This window comes from Nerophis lumbriciformis, linkage group LG19 (genome assembly GCF_033978685.3).
Source record: "Nerophis lumbriciformis linkage group LG19, RoL_Nlum_v2.1, whole genome shotgun sequence".
Taxonomy (NCBI): domain Eukaryota; kingdom Metazoa; phylum Chordata; class Actinopteri; order Syngnathiformes; family Syngnathidae; genus Nerophis; species Nerophis lumbriciformis.
Genome location: NC_084566.2, coordinates 18,414,125 through 18,439,656, shown reverse-complemented (window position 1 = coordinate 18,439,656; position 25,532 = coordinate 18,414,125). Strand labels below are relative to the sequence as shown.

Sequence of the window (25,532 nt, the reverse complement as noted above, 5' to 3'; positions counted from 1 at the left end):
TGCATGCAGAAAGGACAAATGTGTAATAAAAAACACTTTTTAAATGTTTATTTTAAACCCCCGGAAAGCACCGGGACCTGATGACATTCCGGGCAAGGTGCTTAAGGGATGTGCAGACCAGCTGGCTGGGGTTCTCACAGACATCTTCAACATCTCGCTGACCCAGGCTGTGGTACCATCATGCTTTAAGACAGCCACAATCATTCCAGTGCCTAAAAAACCTACAATCTCCTCCCTCAATGATTACCGCCCCGTTGCACTCCCCCCCATCATAATGAAGTGCTTCAAGAGGCTGGTCTTTACCAGCCTCTCGATATTCCCTATATTATATCCCTATATTGTCTCCAGACTTCCCCCCACATTCGACCCATACCAGTTTGCTTATCGCCCTAACCGCTCCACAGAGGACGCCATCTCCTCTGCACTCCACCTGAGCTTAGAACATCTGGAAGGAAAGGACACACACGTGCGGATGTTGTTCCTGGACTTCAGCTCAGCATACAACACCATCATCCCGCAGCACTTGGTGAGCAAACTGGCCCCCCTTGGATTCAGTACCCCCCTATGCAACTGGCTCCTTGACTTCCTCACAGACAGACCCCGGTCTGTGAGAGTGGGCAACAACACCTCCAGTGCCATCTCCCTGGGCACCGGCTCCCCCCAGGGCTGCGTCCTGAGTCCGCTGCTGTTCACGTTGATGACCCATGACTGCTGCGCCAGGTCCACTACTAACCACATTGTGAAGTATGCGGACGACACGACAGTAGTGGGCCTCATCCGTGACAACAACGACATGGACTACAAGGAAGAGGTGAAACATCTGGTTGACTGGTGCAGAACCAACAACCTGGTCCTGAATGTCGACAAGACCAAGGAGATCATCGTCGACTTCAGGAAGCACCAGTCCAGCCACGCTCCAGTCTTCATCAACGGCACAGCGGTGGAGATAGTAAGCAGCACCAAGTTCCTGGGGGTGCAGATAACTGACAATGTAACCTGGTCCCTACACACCGGAGCTCTTGTAAAAAGAGCTCAGCAGCGCATGCACTTTTTGCGTTGGATGAAAAGAGCACAGCTCCCTCCCCCCATTCTCACCACATTCTACAGAGGCACTATAGAGAGCTGCTGACCAACAGCATCTCTGTCTGGACTGGAGCCTGCAATGCCTCAGACTGGAAGTCTCTCCAGAGAATGGTGAGGACGACGGAAAAGATAATCAGGACTCCTCTTCCTCCTATCCAGGAGATCGCAAAAAGCCGCTGCCTGACCAGGGCTCAGAAAATCTGCAAAGACTCCTCCCACCCCCACCAAGGACTGTTTTCACTGCTGGACTCTTGAAAGAGGTTCCGCAGCCTCCGAAACAGAACCTTCAGGTTCTGTAACAGCTTCTTCCCTCAGGCCGTCTTGAACGCATTATATAATTATCCCCTCAACTCCCCATCAAAATGGATTAACTCGCTGGAATAAAAAAGACAATATAACATACATCCATAAACCTGGGCGCATGTGAAAAAGTACAATATATTGATCTGTACAGTAACCTATTTATTTATTTATATATGCACCTTATTGCTTTTTTATCCTGCACTACCATGAGCTAATGTAACAAAATGTTGTTCTTATCTGTACTGTAAAGTTCAAATTTGAATGACAATAAAAAGGAAGTTTAAGTCTAAGTCTAAAAGCTTTTTTTTCGTCAAATCTAAGCTGGTAAAAACAGCAGACTATAAAAATAACTATACGGATGTGAATCTTACAAAAACTCACAATTTGCTTCCGAGTTTTGGTGTGACGATTCCATTACGATTCTTAGGGTGACAATTCGATTAATCACGATTCTTGATCCAAACAATTCTTACAATATTTGGTATATAAATTATAATGAAACATTTTCAAAACAGGTTACTAGTTACAAAAGCTCCACTTGGCTGCTTTCGTATTGTGAATGTGAATCTTACAACTCATGATTTGATTTGAAATATACGAATCAATTCAGAATTGTAAAAAAAAAAAAAAAAAGAATAGCGACTTGGATAAGAATCAAGCACCCTGAAACTAACCTACGTATTCAGCTCAGATAAAATATTTGATTTACGTCACATAATATGTCTCAAAAGCAGCACAGTCAAGTTCTTATGTTATCCATTTATGCTGAAAATGGCTGATAATGGATTAAGGGGAGTGCTCTGACTGTACGCCTTTCCGATTGTGTCAAAAATGTTCTCCCAGAAGGAGCACAGCTTAGGACAGGAATAAGTTATTTTTTTAACGGTGAAACAATTCATAGTAATATAATGTATTGTAGCCTCCAGAAGAAGTCACACAAAGTCTGACACTATTTTTAACTTTTGTTGCCAATCTTAAGATAACAAATACAATTCCAACATGTTTTACCTTCTGTGCACACGAGGGCCGCACTATTAAAATCATGGCATTGAAACTAAAAAATAAAGACAACTTCAGATTGTTTTCATTGTCTTACTTTGGCCAAAATTAGATCAAACACATACTGAAAATATTACAATAAAAATATAGAAAAAAATACTGGCAGCGGTAAAGTTTAGATCCATGAAGGAAAGAAGAAAGTGAATGAATGTTTATAACTAAATACATTTACATATGGATAAAAATGTGTTTTCTTTTGTATTATTATTTTTTTATGAATTAAGTAAAGTTTGACAACCTTTTTCCAAAACACAATATAGAATGTGAGATATAGCAGGATAATGCATGCATTTATCATTTGTTTTCAAAACGGTTCCTTGAGACCCCATTTTGAAAATTCTTAGCGCTAACACCGATTGACTATTGGTGCGTGCAAAACATCAGCAGGCGCCTGTGGCCTGCGGGCCGGTTCTAATACTAATCAAATATCATCCCGGGGGCCATAGATAATTCATTCGCGGGCCAGATCCGGCCCGCGGGCCTTGACTTTGCTTTGACACATAGGTGCAACGATTAAATTAATTAACTAAATTTGGAGAGAAAAAAACTTCATTCATATGTTGTTGCTTCGGTTATTTTTTTTAATAAGTGTGACTATTAAAAATTGATCAACTCCGGGCAGCATGGAGTGACGGGAACTGTAAATATGCAAGGCAAGGCAAGGCAAGGCAGCTTTATTTGTATAGCGCTTTTCATACACAAGGCAGACTCAAAGTGCTTCACAGACAACAAAGTGAAATGAAAGAAAATAAAAGCAAAATTAAAATGCAGACAATAAAAATAAAAACAGTGCGGACGTTAAAAGTTAAAATATTAAAAGATTCAGCTGAAAGCTAAGGTGAACATAAAAGTTTTCAGTCTAGTTTTAAAAGTAGTCACAGTTGGGGAAAGTCTGACATCTTCAGGAAGTTTAATCCAGCTATTTGTTGCATAGTGACTGAATGATGCTCTCCCTTGATTTGAGTTTACTCTGGGAACCGCTAACAGATTGGTCTCAGAAGATCTTAGTGATCTAGAGGGCTTATATAGTGGCAGCATATCAGTGATATACTTCGGTCCTAGACCATGTAGTGATTTATATGTGAGCATGAGGATTTTGAAATCAATTCTCTGATGTACAGGGAGCCAATGTAAGGATTTAACAATTGGTGTAATGTGCTCACATTTTTTGGTCTTTGTTCAAACTCTAGCAGCAGCGTTCTGAACAAGCTGTAGCTGCCTGACAGTTTTTTTTGGGAAGACCTGCAAGGAGACCATTACAATAGTCTAGCCCAGTGGTTCTCAAATGGGGGTACGCGTACCTCTGGGGGTACTTGAAGGTATGCCAAGGGGTACGTGAGATTTTTTTTTTTTTAATATTCTAAAAATAGCAACAATTCAAAAATCTTTTATAAATATAAAGAAAAACCTATCTTTTTTTCCAAATAGTTCAAGAAAGACCGCTACAAATTAGCAATATTTTGCACTGTTATACAATTTAATAAATCAGAAACTGATGACATAGTGCTGTATTTTACTTCTTTATCTCTTTTTTTCAACCAAAAATGCTTTGCTCTGATTAGGGGGTACTTGAATTAAAACAATTTTCACAGGGGGTACATCACTGGAAAAAAGGTTGAGAACCACTGGTCTAGCCTACTGGTAATAAAGGCATGTACAAGTTTTTCTAAGTCTTGAGCTGACATGAGCCCTCTAAGTCTTGTTACATTTTTGAGGTGATAGTAGGCCGATTTTGTTACTGACATTTGTGCAGACATAGTTTTTGCATGGCCGCTGCAACAGAGCGCACATGAGAGCTGTGGTGTGTGGGTAACTTGATCTGTGTGGTGGTAAATGGATAGTTGTTGTTTTTTAGTTTAAAAAAAAAAGTAATAATACCCACATACAGGGGCGTCACTAGCTTTTAAGGACGGGGGGGGGGGCTTTGCCCCCAGGAGATGCACAGGATGCGAGCGAATGTTACGCACGAGCACAAAACTTCACAAACGGCTAACAAAGACTTAGAAATTATTCATTGTTATTATTATTATTTAAAAAAAATGCACGGGACGAAATGAAATGCTCCTCGGGACGATGGCTTTTAACCATATATTTTCTTTTTCTTTTTATGTATTTATTCATTTTACATTTTATATTAAATGTCTTGGTTTTTCCTCCCTCTGAAAATCCTATTAAATGTTTAACAAGCCATCCTATAATAATAAAACAGCTATTAATGAAACAATACAATAAAACAAATATATTTAATTATGTTTTTTTCATTATTTTAACAATAGGCTTATGTATATTACTTTATATAGATTGTACAAGAAACACAAAACTTAAAAAATAAATGATTTACAATTGCACACACAAGGTTTTGTGCAGCTTCACTCATTGTAAAGAAAGATAATGTGCTTCGTACACCTGCAGGACCGCAAGCAAGGTCGCAGAGAAAATGCGGGCTGGAATTTGAGTGATGTGGGCATTTTCTATATGAACAAGTGGAATGGATTGGATACCGACGCACGAAAGGGGCTCTCTACCTTACGCTACGAAGTGAGGGGAAACTGAGTGAATAATAACAGGTTATATGATTATTTATTTAAACTCATATTTGGGCCACTTTATAATGAATATGTCGGCATTTATTTGTAAAAAAAAAACAAAAAAACACCAAATTATTTAGGGGGGCTTAAGAATATTTTAGGGGGGCTTGAGCCCCCCTAAAATAGGCCTAAAAACGCCAATGCCCACATATGGCATGTGGACTTTTAATAGAATGAGAGTTATGGCAAGCAAAAAAATATTTGTTTATCTCAGCCATTTTCCCTATAATACACATTTGGGCTATAAGGTGTGTTTTATAAGATTAATCGAACGAATTAAAAACAGTTTACTGGAGTACTAGAATAATCATCAACTGCAGCGCTGTTTGTGTTCAAGTGAGCAATACCTGACGATAGTTCGACAATTGGCTGTATTCCATTAACCAGGCTGAATATGGTACAAAAAAATGTACTACAGTAGGCCTACTGTGTATCACGTAAAGTGCAATAAACATTTCTATGTCAACACCCATATTTGGAAAGGAGTCTAACCTAGCGTTTTGCTTTTGTGTCCTTCCATCTAATGACGCACACCGCCCCCTGCCCAACAGGTCAAAGACCTATTGCGCTTTCACATCTTTACTCAAAACGCGCATAGCAAGGCTCAATCTCAGTCTTACAGCTGTTGGCAAGAAACGCGGACAACCACCATGATGCAGCGGACTCTGTTCAAGCGGAGTGCTGGGCTTCTAGCCCAGCAGGCGGCCACTGCTGCCGCTGCCACCCTCGACAGTCCACTAGCCGCCAGGAGCGCACCTCTGCTGCAGCGCCTAGACCGCACCATGTCCTCCGTCACCATGCCGCCGCCGGCGTGCATGCTGCGGCCACTGGAGGCGCCTCTGCGTCACTTGTTCGGACCAGGACCCTCGAACGTCCCCCCGCGTGTTTTAGCTGCGGGGGCCAAGCCGATAATTGGTCACCTGCATCCAGAAATGTATGAGGTAATGCGCCTTTCCGGGACTTTTTACGCATAAGTGGAAGCAGGTGTCAATGCGTAATTACGCACAGGTTTTGACTTTAAGATCTAATTAAGTTAAAGTTTGAGTCTGACTAATGTTTTTATGTGAGATCAATCATGATGACCAAGTTCGTTGATGTGTTGTGTTTTTTTTTTTTTTTGTTAGATCATGAATGACATTAAGAAGGGGATTCAGTACGCGTTCCAGACCGAGAACAACATGACAATCTCAATGAGCGGGTCCGGTCACGCCGCCATGGAGTGTGCGGTGTTTAACGTCGTGGAGCCCGGGGAGAGTGTCCTCGTCGCCATTAACGGGATCTGGGGCGAGCGAGTTGCAGAAATCGCAGAAAGAATGGGTATGCAGCTTTACGCACAGAGGCGGAGGTGCCTCCACTTCGCCTACTAAATATGCGTATGATCCATAGGTGCAAATGTACATAAAATGGTGAAAACGCCCGGTGGATATTTCAGCAATCAAGAAATTGAACAGGTAAAACCGATGAAGTGTTGCTTGTGCGAATGGAAATAAACACACTTGTTTGCAGGCAATAGAGAAACACAAGCCGGTCCTGTTTTTCCTAACACATGGAGAGTCATCGGCTGGTCTATGCCACCCCATGGACGGCGTTGGGGACATCTGCAGAAAGTGCGCCCCCTAGTGTTGCATATTTTTATAAATCATTGAGCAACTCCATTTTTAATGATAGTCTTATCTTTTTTTTAGACATGATTGCCTCTTCCTTGTCGACACAGTTGCGTCACTCGGGGCAGCGCCCATTTTCATGGACCAGCAAAGTAGGACAACAATGTCAACAAAGTATCTCTTCAGAATTGACATGCCTCTTGTTTTGCTGGTGCAGACATTGATATCCTGTACACCGGCTCTCAGAAGGCCCTGAACGCACCGCCTGGCACAGCACCCATCTCTTTTAATGACAGAGCATGGTGAGGTAGAACACAAACAAAAAAACTGCACTAGGGTTTTTATTTTTATTTATTTTTAATTGTTTTTGTGTTATACCCGCACAGCCACAAAATGTTTAACAGGAAAACGAAACCAGTCTCCTACCTCTTTGACATGGCGCATTTGTCCAACTACTGGGGTTGTGACGGTAAACCAGCCAGAATGTAAGTGTGATGACAAGCTGACTTTTATCATCGGAACATACAGTACAGGCCAAAAGTTTGGACACACCTTCTCCTCATTCAATGCGTTTTCTTTATTTTCATGACTATTTACATTGTAGATTGTCACTGAAGGCATCAAAACTATGAATGAACACATGTGGAGTTATGTACTTAACAAAAAAAGGTGAAATAACTGAAAACATGTTTTATATTCTAGTTTCTTCAAAATAGCCACCCTTTGCTCTGATTACTGCTTTGCCCACTTTTGGCATTCTCTTGATGAGCTTTAACCATTTCAGGTGACTACCTCTTGAAGCTCATCGAGAGAATGCCAAGAGTGTGCAAAAAAGTAATCAGAGCAAAGGGTGGCTATTTTGAAGAAACTAGAATATGAATTAAATAGGTTTATTACGGTCATATAATCAACCATTTTGTGTGATCAGTTTAACAGTACAGATTATACATATTTAACAATCATACACATTTACACACAAAAAGAAAAGAAAAATAATGGCCGAAAAGGAATAGGCTGAAGCCAAGGCTTATATTTGCCTATCCTATACCTTCATTGAAAATAAGATTACCTGGAACATCAACGTTCAAAAAATCAATGGGATGAAAGTAGAGATACAAATGCATTAAAATGTAATATCAGAAATTATCGGTATCGGGTTTTTTATTATCTGTATCGTTTCTTTTTTTATTTATTTTTTTATTTTTAATTTTTTATTAAATCAACATAAAATCCACAAGATACACTTACAATTAGTGCACCAACCCAAAAAAACCTCCCTCCCCCATTCACACTCATTCACACAAAAGGGTTGTTTCTTTCTGTTATTAATATTCTGGTTCCTACATTATATATCAATATATATCAATACAGTCTGCAAGGGATACAGTCCGTAAGCACACATGATTGTGCGTGCTGCTGGTCCACTAATAGTACTAACCTTTAACAGTTAATTTTACTCATTTTCATTAATTACTAGTTTCTATGTAACTGTTTTTATATTGTTTTATTTTCTTTTGTATTCAAGAAAATGTTTTTAGTTTATTTATCTTATTTTATTTTATTTTTTTTAAAGTACTTTATCTTCACCATACCTGGGTGTCCAAATTAGGCATAATAATGTGTTAATTCCACGACTGCATATATCGGTATCGGTTGATATCGGTATCAGTAATTAAAGAGTTGGACAATATCGGAATATCGTATATCGGCAAAAAGCCATCATCGGACATCCCTAGATGAAAGTAATTGTTACTATATTTTATAATTTTCTATTATTTCACCTTTCAAGGCTTTCTTAAACCTTAACAAAGAACTACATGTCTTCAACTCATCACTGAGCTTGTTCCACCATTTAACTCCTAAAACTGAAATACATTTGTATTTTATATTCGTTCTTACTTTACCTATTTAAAAAATCAATATCCCCGTAAAATATAGTTTTCTTCTCTTAATCTAAATAACCTAAGAATACAAGCTGGAAGGCTGTTGTTCTTTGCTCGAAACATAATGTCCATTGTTTTTAAAAACACAATATCTGAAAATTTTAACACATTAGAACTTATAATTAATGGATTGGTGGGTTCATAGTAGCACACTTTGTGTATTATTCTAATTACCCTTTTTTGAAGTTTAATTATTGGGTCTATTATTAGTTTGTTTTATAAACATTTCCCCAAACTTCAACACAATATGTTAAATATGGAAAAATAAAATAATAATATAACATATGCAGACATTTCTTATTCAGCATGTGTCTTACTTAATAAAGAATAGCAATGGATTTGGATATATATACTGTATAAAACATGTTTTCAGTTATTTCGCCTTTTTTTGTTAACTACATAACTCCACATGTGTTCATTCATAGTTTTGATGCCTTCAATGACAATCTACAATGTAAATAGTCATGAAAATAAAGAAAACGCATTGATTGAGGAAAAGGTGTGTCCAAACGTTTGGCCTGTACTGTATTTTACACACCACTGATCACTACTTGATGTATTTGAAGGTATCACCACACTGGCCCAGTGTCTGGGTTCTTCACCTTAAGAGAGAGTTTGGCGATTCTTGCTGAAAGGGTAAGGGGACACTTTATTCCAGGATGCAGGAGAACCTTTGTTTACATTCTAAACCGGGGGTCTGCAACCTGCGGCTCTTTAGCGCCGCCCAAGTTGCTCCCTGGAGCTTTTTCAAAAATGTATAAAAATAGAAAAATATATGTTTTTGTTTTAATAGGGTTTCTGTCGGAGGACAACCTGACACAAACCTCCCTAATTGTTAGATATCCCACTGTTTATATTAAACATGATTCTCTGATGAGAGAATTTGGTGAGTGCCGTTTTATCCTACTAATATTGGCGGTCCTTGAACTCACCATCGTTTGTTTACATGGATAACTTTCACATATTTCTTGCCACTTATTCTTCGTCTCATTTTGTCCACCAAAAGTTTTATGCTGTGCATGAACGCACAAAGGTGAGCTTTGTTGATGTTATTGACTTGTATGGAGTGCTGATCAAGCATATATGGTCAGTGCATGACTGCAAGCTAATCGATGCTAACATGCTATTTAGGCTAGCTTTATGTACATATTGCATCATTATGCCTCGTTTGTATGTATATTTGAGCTCATTTAATTGCCTATGTCCTCTGTGTATTTAATTTATATCTGCATTTCTCATGACACATTATCTGTATGTAATATTGGCTACATTTCTGATAGTTGTTTGTGAGCCATGTTGTTCCAGACCACAGCAAACGTAACACAGCTCGCATAGATTGTTATAAATCCATTCGAAGAAAACAGCCCGTCATTTCCTTTAACTTGGACACACACACATCTATACCTTTGGCCATTCTAAGCCAGTCATTTCCAGGAGGTATCTCACCCTCTGAGAAGGCTGCGTTTTACTAATGTTTTCCAATGTTGTAAAAATGGGTAGAATAAATATTACATTTCAACATTTCTGTCAACGAAGATTTGTGTCAGCCTGCGACACATAGTCATTTTGATAGTAGGCTAATATAGCTAATATAGACACTTATATCATGTGTTGACTTCATTATATCACTTATAGAAGGTTTTTAATTTTTTACCGCTCCAGACAGATTTTTTTTGTGTATTTTTGGTCCAATATGGCTCTTTCAACATTTTGGGTTGCCGACCCCTGTTCAGAAACCATAACTAACTATTGAGACTTTGTTTCTGGTATGATTCTTAACATCCTTAACTTTCATGGAAGCATAAACACAGACATAAAAACAAAAAAATATATGTATTTAAGCTTTAATTAACGCTCCATATTTCAATATTGTTGGTCTGAGTAGCCTGGACAGACATCCATGAATCAAATAATCGCCTGATTTAGAAACCAAGCTGTTTATCCACTGTGTTTCTTAACCATGGGCACACTGTGGGTCCAGTTACATAACACACTTATTTTTTTCCATATTGTACTGAGCAGCCAGGACTAAGTTCCATGCACTACTTTAGTTGCTATGCTGGAGCTACAGTACGTACTGATAAGTTCAAATTCAGGGCTTTAAGATCATCATATTTGTGGTGGCCTCACAAAAAAAGAACATTTGAAAAACCAAAAAAAAAGCCCAAAAAAAAAAAAAAATGTAAATATATATATAACTGAACTATTGAACTGGCGAACCATGGGCCAAATCCAGCCTGGTAATGACACAAAAGAGTTCCGTGCAAGAAACTTGGAAGAGACTAACTAACATTTTTGCAGCGGATTCATGAAATCACTAGATTGCTGTCGTTAGAGACGTGGACGGAATTATGTACTTTTATTGGAGGCACCGACCGAATTCTGTCTGTACTACCAGAAATTGATTCACGTAAAAGCAAACCAAACTATACAATATTTCGATACCTTTGTTGCACGTGGCGTTGCAGATTCGATTTCAAGCAATATTCGTCATCAGCATCTTTCCCCAGCTGCTCAAGATCACTTGAATTCACGTTCTTTATTTTTTTCAAAGCATCTTTGATGTTGTAATTATTTACCATCTAGAAATCTTTCATGAAGTCAACATCATTATGTATTTTTTTGTGATGTATTTTTTTCCCTCTCATAAAAATCAGAAAGATACAATTTATTATCACAAAACACACCGAGTGATCACCACAAAATAATACAGCAAATTGGATATATATATTTTAATTAGAGATGTGCCGATATTATCGGCCGATAAATGCTTTAAAATGTAATATAGAAAATTATAGGTATCGTTTTTTTTATTATCGGTATCGTTTTTTTGGTTGTTTTTTTTGGTTTTTTTAATTAAATCAACATAAAAAACACAAGATACACTTACAATTAGTGCACCAACCCAAAAAACCTCCCTCCTCCACTCATTCACACAAAAGGGTTGTTTCTTTCTGTTATTAATATTCTGGTTCCTACATTATATATCAATATATATCAATACAGTCTGCAAGGGATACAGTCCGTAAGCACACATGATTGTGCGTGCTGCTGGTCCACTAATAGTACTAACCTTTAACAGTTAATTTTACTCATTTTCATTAATTACTCATTTCTATGTAGCTGTTTTTATATTGTTTTACTTTCTTTTTTATTCTAGAAAATGTTTTTAATTTATTTATCTTATTTTATTTTATCAATATTTTAAAAAAGGACCTTATCTTCACCATACCTGGTTGTCCAAATTAGGCATAATAATAATGTGTTAATTTCACGACTGTATATATCAGTGTCGGCTGATATTGGTATCGGTTGATATCGGTATCGGTAATTAAAGAGTTGGACAATATCGGAATATCGGATATCGGCAAAAAGCCATTATCGGACATCCCTAATTTTAATGTAAACTTTTATATTTGTTTATTTGAAAAATCTAAAGACCATATTTTTCTCAATGGTATTTATAATAAATGAAATGCAATAAAATGACAAATGATTAATTTAGTTACATTACACATACTTGCTGTTTCAAATTTGATACACACTTTCAAAATAGTTTTACTATAAAATATATTACGAAATATTAAGTGATTTCACATTGCATGGACGGATTAACTGTTCATACTGATGTATTAGTAAAATAAATATGTTTTTTTTACCTTATCTCTTTAAAATTTGGCAAAGTTTCTATTCAAAAACCAGATGTGGCAATCTTGCAGGATCACTGAACAGCTCTCTAATAAGTCAATTAGTGTCTTCATGTGGATTATACGTTTAATGCATGCATCTGATCTGATACGTTGGGCTTTTTAGAAAAAAAAACTAATTACACTGATAATGTAGAGGGCTCAAAAACTTATTTATCATATATGTTTGGTCAGGTGTTATTTAAAAGTAGCAGAACGCTCCTGTTGTAACCCCCGGGACCCCGAAAGGGACAAGCGGTAGAAAATGGATGGATGGATGGCTCCTGTTGTAGAGACCAGGTAACTTTCCCCCCCCAAATGTAGTAACTCTGACTAAATAAATAGACACCCATCAAATGACCACTGCAGATGACACAGATTCTCAGGATTATACAAAAATATTAAAAAAATTATGAAGGGAGAAGTACGGGTCTTTAGCTTTCTAGAAATGTGCACCCCAAAATCCTTACAAAACTAAAATCTTGCAATAAGACGTGACACATGAAAGCAAACAAACTATTTATAGCGGCGCCGTGATCACGAGCTTGTGTGCCTATATTGACAACATCGAGTGGTAAGCTGCTTCCTTGCTTGTGGACGTTTATTGTAAATCATAAATCATGCCTCTCACCTGGATAGTAGAAGTATGAGGAGGTATTCTGACAAGTTGGTACACTTTGACAGGCAATTTAGACCCGCAAATGGCGAGAATGACACAAAAAGACACTTGGTTATACCCCACTTTTCTTCTAGGATTATGAGTCATTATTCATCTAAACATGATTATGGCAATATTTTTTCCCGTCAGCATCCTAATAAAAGCAGACCTAGCACAGTAAGTGATGTTTTATTATGTGTGTTGGCTCTCATGAAGTCTGCAGTGAATAATAATCAGTGATGATGTTGGGGAAAAAAAAGCGAACGTTGTGACGCCTTTTTGAAATTAATGCGCCGCGTATGCTTAAAATGAGCATATTCGCAAATATTGAATGTTATTCTAAATGTGCCTGTTACTAGACAGACAGGGCTACTTTTCCCCCCAAAACGTAGTAACTGTAACAAAATAAATGCACTGCAGATGACACAGATTCTCAGGAATATACAAAATAAATTAAAATAGTGAAGGGAGAAGTACGGGTCCTTAGCTTTCTAGAAATGCGCACCCCAAAATTCTTACAAAACTAAAATCTTGCAATAAGACGTGACACATGAACGCTCTTGTGCAACTTTTGAGGCATAGTTTTGCCAATATGTTGGATTGTATTTTTAAACATATGTTAAAATTGCACCTTTTTATACCATTGGTCTCTTTTGTACAGTACAGGCCAAAAGTTTGGACACACCTTCTCCTCATTCAATGCGTTTTCCTTCTTTTCATGACTATTTACATTGTAGATTGTCACTGAAGGCATCAAAACTATGAATGAACACATGTGGAGTTATGTACTTAACAAAAAACAGTGAAATAACTGAAAACATGTTTTATATTCTATCCATCCATCCATCCATTTTCTACCGCTTATTCCCTTTTGGGGTCGCGGGGGGCGCTGGAGCCTATCTCAGCTACCAAGTTTCTTCAAAATAGCCACCCTTTGCTCTGATTACCGTATTTTTCGGAGTATAAGTCGCACCTGCCGAAAATGCATAATAAAGAAGGAAAACTACATATATAAATCAAACTATGAAAAAAACTGCGACTTATAGTCCGAAAAATATGGTACTGCTCTGCACAGTCTTGGCATTCTCCCGATGAGCTTCAAGCACACCTGTAAAGTGAAAACCATTTCAGGTGACTGCCTCTTGAAGCTCAACGAGAGAATACCAAGAGTGTCTGAAAAAGTAATCGGAGCAAAGGGTGGCTATTTTGAAGAAACTAGAATATAAAACATGCTTTCAGTTATTTCACCTTTTTTTGTTAAGTACATAACTCCACACGTGTTCATTCATAGTTCTGACGCCTTCAGTGACAACCTACAATGAAAATAAAGAAAACGCATTGAATGTGAAGGTGTGTCCAAACTTTTGGCCTGTACTGTATATAATTCACCTCACTATAAGATTTAATAATGTTACTTTACTTTGTATATTTAGACTTTTAAGAGTGAGCTGAAGAACACTGATGTTTGTCGCCGTCTAGGGGCTGGAAGAGTCTTGGAGGAAACACAAGGAGGTGGCAGCCTACCTGTACAAAGGACTTGAAGACTTGGGCCTCAAACTTTTCATCCCCGATAGGGTGAGACAAATGGACAAGCACATAACATGCATTGAATGAATAACAGGATGAAAATGAATGAGTGAAAATGTATTATTGTATTGTTTATTACCTCGTGCTTCATCATTGTCAGTGCTGATTTGCTGCAATGCTCTGCAGGAGCTGAGGCTTCCCTCAGTGACCACCATCGCCATTCCTGACGGCTACAACTGGAGGGAGCTGCTCGCATACATCATGAAGAACCACCAGATGGAGATGACTGGAGGTTTGGGCCCCTCTATCGGCATGGTGGGTATTCAGCCTTTCAGTCCTGTGTAGTGAAGAAACAGCACACATAAGTTAGTGTTGCATTGTAAGATTCTCTCAAATGACATAGTCATATTCTGAGTCACTATTAAACCACTTCCAGGCACCGTACTGACACATGCTACTTTCCATTAGGTGATGCGGATCGGACTGATGGGGTACAACTGTGAGAAGGCAAATGCTGACATGGCACTGCACGCCTTGGCAGACGCGCTCAAAAACTGTAAAAAAAGCAAGGCTTAAAAGCGGCAAATTCCCAGACAAAGGGAAAGATTGACGATGATAATGCATAATTTGTATTTTGATTGCAAATGCATTGCAAAACATAGACTGTTTGTATTTTTTAAATTGACAAGTAGACACCACATGGTCTTTGTTGAATGCACTGATAGATGTCAATAAATGTGGATTGTTTTATCAATTGTCCGCCTTATTTTGTGGTAAAGTAAAACAGACTATTAAAAAAAAACAAAAAAAAACATACAGCTGCTTTCCACATACACAGTGTAATAAAACTGCATTTCCCAGAATCCCCTGACACGTGACGTCAGAGCAAATGCGCAGTAGAATAATTGTGTGTTTAGCTTGTTTGTCTCTGGCTGCAGTCGATTTGAATAATGTCGTGTCCTGTAATGCATTCAGGTAGGGTGATCTTAAATTTATCAATCATAATGTGTAAAAAAGGTGAAGCGTGACTTCATCTGCATTTTTAAGAGAATAAACAAAGAGCTAAACTATGTTGCTGTGTTTCTGGGTCTTACACTGAAGCTCGCTTAAACAATGTAAGAATTTTAAGTACCGTCCACCTGACCCATTTGTTATTTCACAGTTCAGACTTATTCGGGAGCTTCTTTAAAAGTCAGCAGGCAAGTCTTCGGTGTAATTTTAGAGGTGAAAATGGTGACGTCTACAGAAAAATATCACAAGAGTCACCTCGACTAACCCGGTCCAGTCAGTGCAGTGCTACCATAGACATCTTATAAGTAGACGCAGCATCGAGCGATACTGCCTACTGGCGCTGACGAGACGCGGGGCCGCCATCTTGGAGTGGTGATCCGCTCCACTCAGTGCAATTCATATGGCAGGAGCAATGAACTGTCAGCGCATTTAATTCGTTTTACCTCACTGAATACCACTGATTTTCACGTGGTTTTTTGTCATACGCGTAGCTATGATAAAGGACACATGTTTTGGCGTGTTTTATTATTCATAGTTTGTAAGAGAATGTTCTTATATCCTATAAGTGACCAGACGTCCGAGCTCAAAACTGGGAAAAAAACGGTCAGCTATTTTTAAATTGAAGAAACAATATGATTAGGTTAGTGTATATCCTACATAAACAATGTATGAATACATTAGATGCCTATATATCTTAGGGACCTATAGACTGTATCTCTGTTGCTGCAGCAGCAGATAGTTTCTTCTGTCTTGACACATTGTATTGATATTTTGTATTACATTCTTCCCTTAAATGATAATGTTTACAGTGATTGTTTTATATGTATTTTTTATGTATGTCGCTTTGGATAAAAGCGTCTGCCAAATACTTAAACATCAACATATATAAACACCTGAAAGTCTTTATATCAGCTAAAACCACCAATCTGTTTCACTGGGTTCAGAATAAAACCAAATTCTGTCTTACAATCTTTATCTTCATAATTTATTTCAACTTTATGTTATTCAAGTATGACATTTTTAAATTGAATTAATTTCATTGACAAGCAATTCTATTATGGTCATACTCTTGTTTGCTAGCGGCTACAATTTCAGTACTATTGAAGATCTTTGCTCCTTCTCAACTCTGTGGTAATATTCTTTTCACAAAATACAATTAATGTTAAATGTTACTTGTGAAAAGTAATCCCCCGATTCCTATTTTCAACAGTCTGCTCATTTGAGCAGGAAAACGCTGAACACCAGCCCGGCATCTTTGTTTTCTACCTGTCAACTGTAAGTTTAGGCTGCTCGCCGGCTCCTCATCACCACTTCAAGATGGCGACCGAATTTCTCGAGTCACAGCAGCCAATGCTGCGTCTACTTATAAGATGTCTATGAGTGCAACGGCTAACCTTTTTCTTCTCTGGACCGGAAATGAGAAGATTGTGCGCCGCCACCACCTGCTGGTAAAAAGGAGTATTACAGCCTCTCGCTTCACTGCAAGACTTTATTTTTTTTATTTTTTTTTACACATTTTGCTCTTGTGTGAGGGGAGGCTTTTCTAAATTCTGACAAATTATTTGGACGTGTTAAATATTAGGAAACTAGCATTTGTATTAAATAATTCATGCTCATCGTGACCAAAACCATATGGGAAAAAATCACACAATTATTTTTTTTATTTTATTTTTTGTTGTCACATCTATACTATTCATCCTAATACAGGGGTCGGCAACCCAAAATGTTGAAAGAGCCATATTGGACCACAAATTTAAAAAAAGTAATCGGTCTGGAGCCGCAAAAAATTAAAAGACTTATATAAGTGTTATAATGATGGCAACACATGATGCAAGTGTCTATATTAGCTATAGTGGCCTACTATCAAAATTACTTTAAAAGTCTTATATAAGTGTTATAAAGAATACAACACATAGCTAATTAGTTGTATTAGCCTACTACCAAAATGACTATGTGTCGCAGGCTGACGCAAATATTAATTGACAGAAATGTTGAAATATGATATTCATTCTACACATTTTTACAACATTGGAAACGATGAGTAAAACATTTCAGAGGTTGAGATAACTCCTGGAAATGACTGTCTTAGAATGGCCAAAGGTATAGATGTGTGTGTGTCCAAGTTAAAGGAAACGTTTTCTTCTAATGGATTTATTACAATCTTTGCAAGCTGGGTAAAGTTTGCTGTGGTCTGGAACAACATGGCTCACAAACAACTACCCGGTATCAGAAATGCAGCCAATATTACATACATATGTGTCATGAGACATGCAAATATAAATTAAATACACAGAGGACAGGGCTTCACGGTGGCAGAGGGGTTAGTGCATCTGCCTCACAATACGAAGGTCCTGAGTAGTCTTGGGTTCAATCCCGGGCTCGGGATCTTTCTGTGTGGAGTTTGCATGTTCTCCCCGTGACTGCGTGGGTTCCCTCCGGGTACTCCGGCTTCCTCCCACTTCCAAAGACATGCACCTGGGGATAAGTTGATTGGCAACACTAAATTGGCCCTAGTGTGTGGATGTGAGTGTGAATGTTGTCTGTCTATCTGTGTTGGCCCTGTGATGAGGTGGCGACTTGTCCAGGGTGTACCCCGCCTTCCGCCCGATTGTAGCTGAGATAGGCTCCAGCGCCCCCCGCGACCCCAAAGGGAATAAGCGGTAGAAAATGGATGGATAGATGGACACAGAGGACATACGTAAAGGAAATTAAATTATCTCAAATATACATACAATCAGGGCATAATGATGCAATATGTACATACAGCTAGCCTAAATAGCATGTTAGCATCGATTAGCTTGCAGTCATGCAGTGACCAAATATGCCTGATTAGCACTCCAACAAGTCAATAACATCAACAAAGCTCACTTTTGTGCATTCACGCACAGTATAAAACGTTTGGTGGACAAAATGTGACAAAGAAGGAGTGGCATGAAACACTTCTTTCTGTGGCAGTGTCGGAGAAAGTTATGCATGTAAACAAACTGGTCAGTCACAGTCCACCCAATGGTGAGTTCAAGGGCCGCTGAAATTAGTAGGACAAAACGGCGCTCGCCAAATACTCTCATCAGTGAAGCATAAACACAAACATATTAAACAGTGGGCTTTGTAACAATTAGGAAGGTTTGTGTCATGTTTGTCCTCCTACAGAAACCCGTATTACAACAAAAAACAGATCTTTCACTCAATTTTTTTTCTATTTCCATGCATTTTTGAAAAAGCTCCATGGAGCCACCAGGGCACCACTGAAGAGCCGCATGTGGCTCTAGAGCCGCGGGTTGCTGACCCCCGTCCTAATATGTTTTGTTATTCCACACCTTTATTTTTTGTAGCTGTGATTGAGGCCTTTAATGACAATTTAGCTGTAGTAGTGTATGTTAATCCTTATAATGAACTATCCTATTGTGATTTCTATTTAGTGGAGATGAACTCAGCCATCCTGCCTCTCGACTGGCTAATGGGTACCTGGCAGTCTGATGAACCAGGAGAGGGATGCTTTCCCACCATCAAACCCTTCCGCTACTCAGAGATGCTTAATTTCAGCCATGTTGGACAGCCAGTCATCAATTTCATGTAGGTAAATATATGCATGTAAATATTCATCTTTACAAAAATCTAAGAAAAATGACCAACTGTTAAAGCATTGTGTTAGCAGCTGACTCCTTCCTCTTTGGCAGGTTCAACGCCTTCCATGCAGACTCCAAAAAGCCACTGCACAGAGAGTGTGGCTTCATAAGAATGCAGCCGGGGACCAACAAAGTGGCTTTTATTGTGGCACAGAACTCAGGTACTGACTAATCAACTTTTGATTTAATGATATCAGAACACTTAGTGTAAGGATAATTAAATGATGCAACCATGTTCCAAGGTATAGACAAGTTTCTGGGTCGAACAATAGATCACAAACAAACGCAAATATGTTTAGAACCTATTGCAATGATATATGAATTAGTTTAAATGCATTACATACAATGTATATATACTGTTTTTTGGACACCAAACTTGTCCAATCATGCCGTTATGGTGCTTGATAGGCCACTGGGAACATACTGTAAAAAGCCCTCCATTGTGGTATTTTAGGCTTCATAATGCACCACACATTTTCAATAGGATACAGGTCTGGACTACAGGCAGGCCAGTCTAGTACCCACACTCTTTTACTACGAAGCCACGCTGTTGTAACACGTGGCTTGGCATTTTCTTGATGAAATAAGCAGGGGCGTCCATAATAACGTTGCTTGGATGACAACATATGTTGCTCCAAAACCTGTATGTACCTTTCAGCATTAATGGTGCTTTCACAGATGTGTAAGTTACCCATGCCTTGGCCACTAATACACCCCCATACCATCACAGATGCTGGCTTTTGAACTTTACGCCTATAATAATCCGGATGGTTCTTTTCCTCTGTGCTCCGGAGGATATGACATCCACAGTTTCCAAAAACAATTTGAAATGTGGACTCCTCAGAGCACAGAACACTTTCCCACTTTGCATCAGTCCATCTTAGATGAGCTTGAGCCCAGTGAAGCCGGCGGCGTTTCTGGGTGTTGTTGATAAATGGCTTTCACTTTATAGTAGAGTTTTTACTTGCACTTACAGATCTAGCGACCAACTGTAGTTACTGACAGTGGTTTTCTGAAGTGTTCCTGAGCCCTTGTGGTGATATCCTTTATACACTTATGTCGCTTTTTGATGCAGTAACACCTGAGAGATCGAAGGTCCGTAATATCATCGCTTGGGTGGAGTGATTTCTCCAGATTCTCTGAACCTTTTGATGATATTACGGACCGTAAATGGTGAAATCCCTAAATTCCTTGCAATAGCTGGTTGACAAATGTTGTTCTTAAACTGTTCGACAATTTTCTCACGCATTTGTTCACAAAGTGGTGACCCTCGCCCCATCCTTGTTTGTGAATGACTGAGCATTTCATGGAAGCTGTTTTTATACCCAATCATGGCACCCACCTGTTCCCAATTAGCCTGTTCACCTGTGGGATGTTCCAAATAAGTGTTTGATGAGCATTCCTCAACTTTCTCAGTCTTTTTTGCCACTTGTGCTAGCTTTTTTGAAACATGTTGCTGGCATCAAATTCCAAATGAGCTAATATTTGCATAAAATAACAAAGTTTTTAAGTTCGAACGTTAAGTATCTTGTCTTTGCAGTCTATTCAATTTAATATAAGTTGAAAAGGATTTGCAAATCATTGTATTCTGTTTTTATTTACCATTTACACAACGTGCCAACTTCACTGGTTTTGGGTTTTGTACATCCTGCATAAGGTGACTCAAATGTACAATGTTTTTTGTCAATACAGGTCTGGTAGAGATTGAAGAGGGTGAGCTGACAGGCCAGCAGCTGAACCTGCGTAGCCACTCTGTCGCTAGAATCTCCTTCGCCAAGGAGCCGCATGTACAGGAGGTATTTTGTCTCAAATTGGACTCGTCTGCGTGGCGGACACACAAAAAATCTCATCGTTTCTTTCAGATTTCAAGAGTGTTTCAGCTCAAGTCAGACGGGAGACTAGAACAGAGGGTTTCCATGGCAACAGACAACCAGCCACTGATTGAACACTTGCACATCACGTACGCCCGGGTGTCTTGAGGCAAAATGGAATGGCGGTCAGCTCATTGACGCATTACAATAGACACCCATGACTCTTGTTGCTAAATAGGGATCAGATTACAACGGAAAATTTCTTAATTTTTACTCCTTCTGTCATAATAATCTTTAAACTGCTCAGTGTGATTGGAGATGTATGTGCATGCTTACTGTAAAGCTCAGAAGCCACTGATGAATTTGTTAAATTCCATTTAAATGTCTAATGTAAAGCAGCGCTGTAATTTTGTTGGTGTATATGTTCCAATAAAGGTATGTTTTTTAAAATGACATGGTAGACTTCTGTAAGCAAATTAGGTCTGATCCATCAAAACATCTGATTTAACATATTTTTGTATTAATTCCACCACCTCCAACAAGTGGCTTAATTTGTTCAACACAATATACTATACATATATATATATGGCTGGGTAGCGCTTATACAGCAGCAGCCAGCCCCTGTAGCACCCACTCCTTCCCCTCTGTTGCAAGTTTTGTTGATTCTATGTAACTGGTCTATGTGTGCTATGGCTATGAGTTTTTTTCCCCTTGGCCTCAGTCAGGACCCCCTCCCTGGAGTCCAGCCTTTGACGGAATATTGTTTTACTCTCCCCCCTCCCCAATATTTACTTGTTTCTCGCCTTTTTTTTTGTAAGAGGCATCGAAGTTGGCAGACCCGTCAGCAATACTTTTTCTGTGTCCCTGTAATGTTTGTCTGATCTTGAATGGGGTTTTGCTGAAAATGTAATTTCCCCTCTGGGATTAATAAACTACTTCTGAATCTGAATAAATGTATATATAGAAATATCAATACTTTATATATATATATATATATATATATATACATATATATATATATATATATATACACATATATATGTGTGTTAATATATATACATATATATATACATATATATACATACATATATATAATATACATATATATATATACATAATATATATATATACATATATATGTGTGTTAATATATATACATATATATATATATACATATATGTGTGTTAATATATATACATATATATATATATATATACATACATATATATATATAATATACATATATATACATACATATATAATATATACATATACATTATATATATACATATATATACATACACATACATTAACACACATATATATGTATATATATATATATACACACACACACACATACATATAATAATCTAATTTTCATCGGTTTAATATGAGGTTTTAATGAGATCATTTCAAAAATATTTGTGATTTATTGCAGAAAATAACATTCACACACAAATTAACACCGTTAAAAAGAGCACACACCGAAAAGAAGCATATCACACAAACATTCTGAAGACATTCTCTCGCGGCTGTTTTTAATATACTGTAATGGTTTAATTGTTGAAAAAATAAAATCATAAATAATCTATTTACAGATTTAAAAGTGAAGAAAAACACTATTATATTACACACACACACACAAATCCTCTTACTTTGGCACCCAAAATACTGGGCCCTGAAAGACCCACCCAGCATTTCTTGGTCACATTTTGATGTATTAAAGCCAAGCAGTAGATAGAATATCGCAGCATGCTGAGGTGTAAAGCCCTCAGTGAAATACTTATTTTCCACCACAGGACTTCATAACTAAACATTTGCAAGTAGTAATGTACAAAAAACACTTGTTCCATCACCTTACAACTTGGCAGCTCCTGCAGAGACTACCCTTTGGATAAAGTCATGTGACAGGAGCCAAATGATGCTGACGACACATTTGTCGACAGCCACTCAGCAAAAAGTCAGATATCACCCGGGCCGGATCTCTTATATTATTGGCATGTGGTGTCAAAACGATAACAATTCCAGGAGGCCATGCATGAGTCACTGGTCCTTCATGATGTAAACGTACATCATGGTAAGGAAGTAGCGCAGAGACTCCAGGGCTGAGGAGAGCCAATGATGTTCTGAACTGAGGTCCTTCTTCACCACACATTTTGTCATGTCTTCCTGCAGCAGACACGTTAACACACAATTAGGATTTGGGACAGTTCAACATGTACTTCCAAGAGACTGCAATGTATTCCCAAATAACAACAAATTCAAATGGTGAAAAAAAAGTCTACCACAATTTATGACGACTTAATCATAAGTTGCAAGAGCTGACCTAAAAAAAAGAAACATGTTTTCTGGTTGCATATATCTTATTGTCATATTAATGGTCCAACTGCCATTTTTGTACTTGGAATAAATAAACTTTAAAACTGAAAAATCAAGTTTTGATGGTGAATTTTGGAAAAATTCATGAGTAAATTTAAAGTCTTCGGGTTGGGGAGGAGACCCTGCCCCAAGTGGAGGAGTTCAAGTACCTCGGAGTCTTGTTCACGAGTGAGGGAAGAGTGGATCGTGAGATCGACAGGCGGATCGGTGCGGTGTCTTCAGTAATGCGGACGCTGTATCGATCTGTTGTGGTGAAGAAGGAGCTGAGCCGGAAGGCAAAGCTCTCAATTGACCGGTCGAACTACGTTCCCATCCTCACCTATGGTCATGAGCTTTGGGTTATAACCGAAAGGACAAGATCACGGGTACAAGCGGCCGAAATGAGTTTCCTCCGCCGGGTGGCGGGGCTCTCCCTTAGAGATAGGGTGAGAAGCTCTGTCATCCGGGGGGAGCTCAAAGTAAAGCCGCTGCTCCTCCACATCAAGAGGAGCCAGATGAGGTGGTTCGGGCATCTGGTCAGGATGCCACCCGATCGCCTCCCTCGGGAGGTGTTTAGGGCACGTCCGACCGGTAGGAGGCCACGGGGAAGACCCAGGACACGTTGGGAAGACTGGGAACGCCTAGGGATCCTCCGGGGAGGAGCTGGACAAAGTGGCTGGGGAGAGGGAAGTCTGGGCTTCCCTGCTTAGGCTGCAGCCCCCGCGACCCGACCTTGGATAAGCGGAAGAAGATGGATGGATGGATGGATTTAAAGTGAAAATAAGTGCACAAATTTTTTCCAGGTTGAATATAATTATATTTTGTTCGTTATTTTAAAAATTGTTCAGTTTCAGATAATTCTTTTTCAGATTTAAATCTTCATTTTTTTTCAGATTAAATTTAACGTGGGGAAAGTTAAAAAATGAAAATAAATAACTTGTTCAAATATAATTACCAGAGTGAATCATACTAGTACTAAAAAAATGTGTGCATTTATTTGTATTTTGAATACACCGTATTTTTTTTAAAATTTAACAATAAACTACATTTTTGAAAGATTCTTTTTTTCAAGTACAAAAATTCTGGCCTTTATTCAGCTCCACGCCTAACTACAACAAATAGTGCTGATGCATAAAAAAGTCAAACGTACGCCAAGGGCCTTAAAATGTTGCCACGCTGCATTGCAGCAGTAAGAAAGAGCAAAGAATACACAAGACAACAAGAACCAGTCACCCAGCCTCCTCGTCTCTTCAGCCAATGAGCGAGGTATTTGCGGACGAACTGGCCCAGACTGTCAACGATGATGTGAACTGTGGTTGCGTGGCCTTGTCTGACACAGTCCACCGCCAGGGCTCCGGCCACTGCGTACATGGAGACCACTTTGCCCCACGTTATACCTGCAGCAGCAACACACACATCAAAGCTGTCACATATGTGTCACTTACTGTAGGTAACCAACATCTTTCAGACTGATTCCAACTACAAAGTTTAACAAAAAAGCCACAAAAAACATTTTAAAAAAACATGGTACAAACATTTTCATTAACACTTGTGTGGTGTTCGGGTCTGTGGGACCCGTTTTCGATTTTTATTAAAAGAAAAATTATACTTTTCAAACTGAGACTCACTGGCTTTGGCTCATTTTCTGTGAAGAACATATTTTAGAATACATATTTAATGAACACACACCATACACCCCCCCTACACATTTCTATTACATACAAGATGTCTGGGTCCACTGGACACGGGGCTAATAGAAAGTGTGGAAATTGACACACACACACACACACACACACACACACACACACACACACACACACACACACACACACACACACACACACACACACACACACACACACACACACACACACACACACAGCAGGCCTAGACAGAGGGAGGACAGAGTGTAGGTACACAGAACATCGGAGGGTCAAATGTGCGAGAAAATGAGAGCAGACAGTGTTGACAAACGATGTTGCAACCTTGTGTGGGAACCACAGGTGCAGAAACACAGAAGAAGAATCCCTGCGGGATGCAGAAACTGGCAGAGAAATTTCCATGCATATTGTTGCTACTCAGCCAGTGTTTGGGGGTCTTAGACTTAGACTTACTTTTTATTGTCATTCAAATTTGAACTTTACAGTACAGATAAGAACGATATTTCGTTGCATTAGCTTATGGTAGTGCAGGATAAAAAAGCAATAAGGTGCAGATATAAATAAATAGATTACTGTACAGATAAATATATTGCACTTTTGCATATGCATGCACG

The 25,532-nt window shown here is 38.6% G+C and overlaps 3 protein-coding genes across 5 annotated transcripts in view; 2 read left to right on the top strand and 1 right to left on the bottom strand.

The window, feature by feature from the left end:
* Positions 1–5,604: 5,604 nt before the first annotated feature.
* Positions 5,605–15,205, top strand: agxtb (alanine--glyoxylate and serine--pyruvate aminotransferase b). Its single transcript, XM_061979429.2, has 11 exons — positions 5,605–5,974; positions 6,158–6,350; positions 6,420–6,484; positions 6,540–6,640; positions 6,719–6,789; positions 6,855–6,939; positions 7,024–7,122; positions 9,147–9,216; positions 14,404–14,499; positions 14,638–14,766; positions 14,920–15,205. Exons 1-11 carry the CDS (start codon positions 5,684–5,686, stop codon positions 15,025–15,027), a joined length of 1,308 nt encoding a protein of 435 aa, XP_061835413.1. The 5' UTR covers positions 5,605–5,683; the 3' UTR covers positions 15,028–15,205.
* Positions 15,206–15,268: 63 nt separating this feature from the next.
* Positions 15,269–21,824, top strand: thap4 (THAP domain containing 4). Its single transcript, XM_061979430.2, has 5 exons — positions 15,269–15,426; positions 18,882–19,035; positions 19,140–19,249; positions 20,781–20,884; positions 20,951–21,824. Exons 1-5 carry the CDS (start codon positions 15,402–15,404, stop codon positions 21,065–21,067), a joined length of 510 nt encoding a protein of 169 aa, XP_061835414.1. The 5' UTR covers positions 15,269–15,401; the 3' UTR covers positions 21,068–21,824.
* A 482-nt stretch (positions 21,825–22,306) lies between these two features.
* Positions 22,307–25,532, bottom strand: part of LOC133618758 (bcl-2-related ovarian killer protein homolog B-like) — an 18,495-nt gene continuing 15,269 nt past the window's right edge. For all 3 annotated transcript variants that reach the window (XM_061979433.1, XM_061979434.2, XM_061979432.2), the window contains 2 exons: positions 24,491–24,654; positions 22,307–23,068 (listed from right to left, as the gene is read on the bottom strand). In XM_061979433.1, the coding sequence (XP_061835417.1) occupies positions 22,943–23,068; positions 24,491–24,654 (290 nt within the window). In that variant the 3' untranslated portion in view covers positions 22,307–22,942. The remainder of the gene's footprint in view (positions 23,069–24,490; positions 24,655–25,532) is intronic.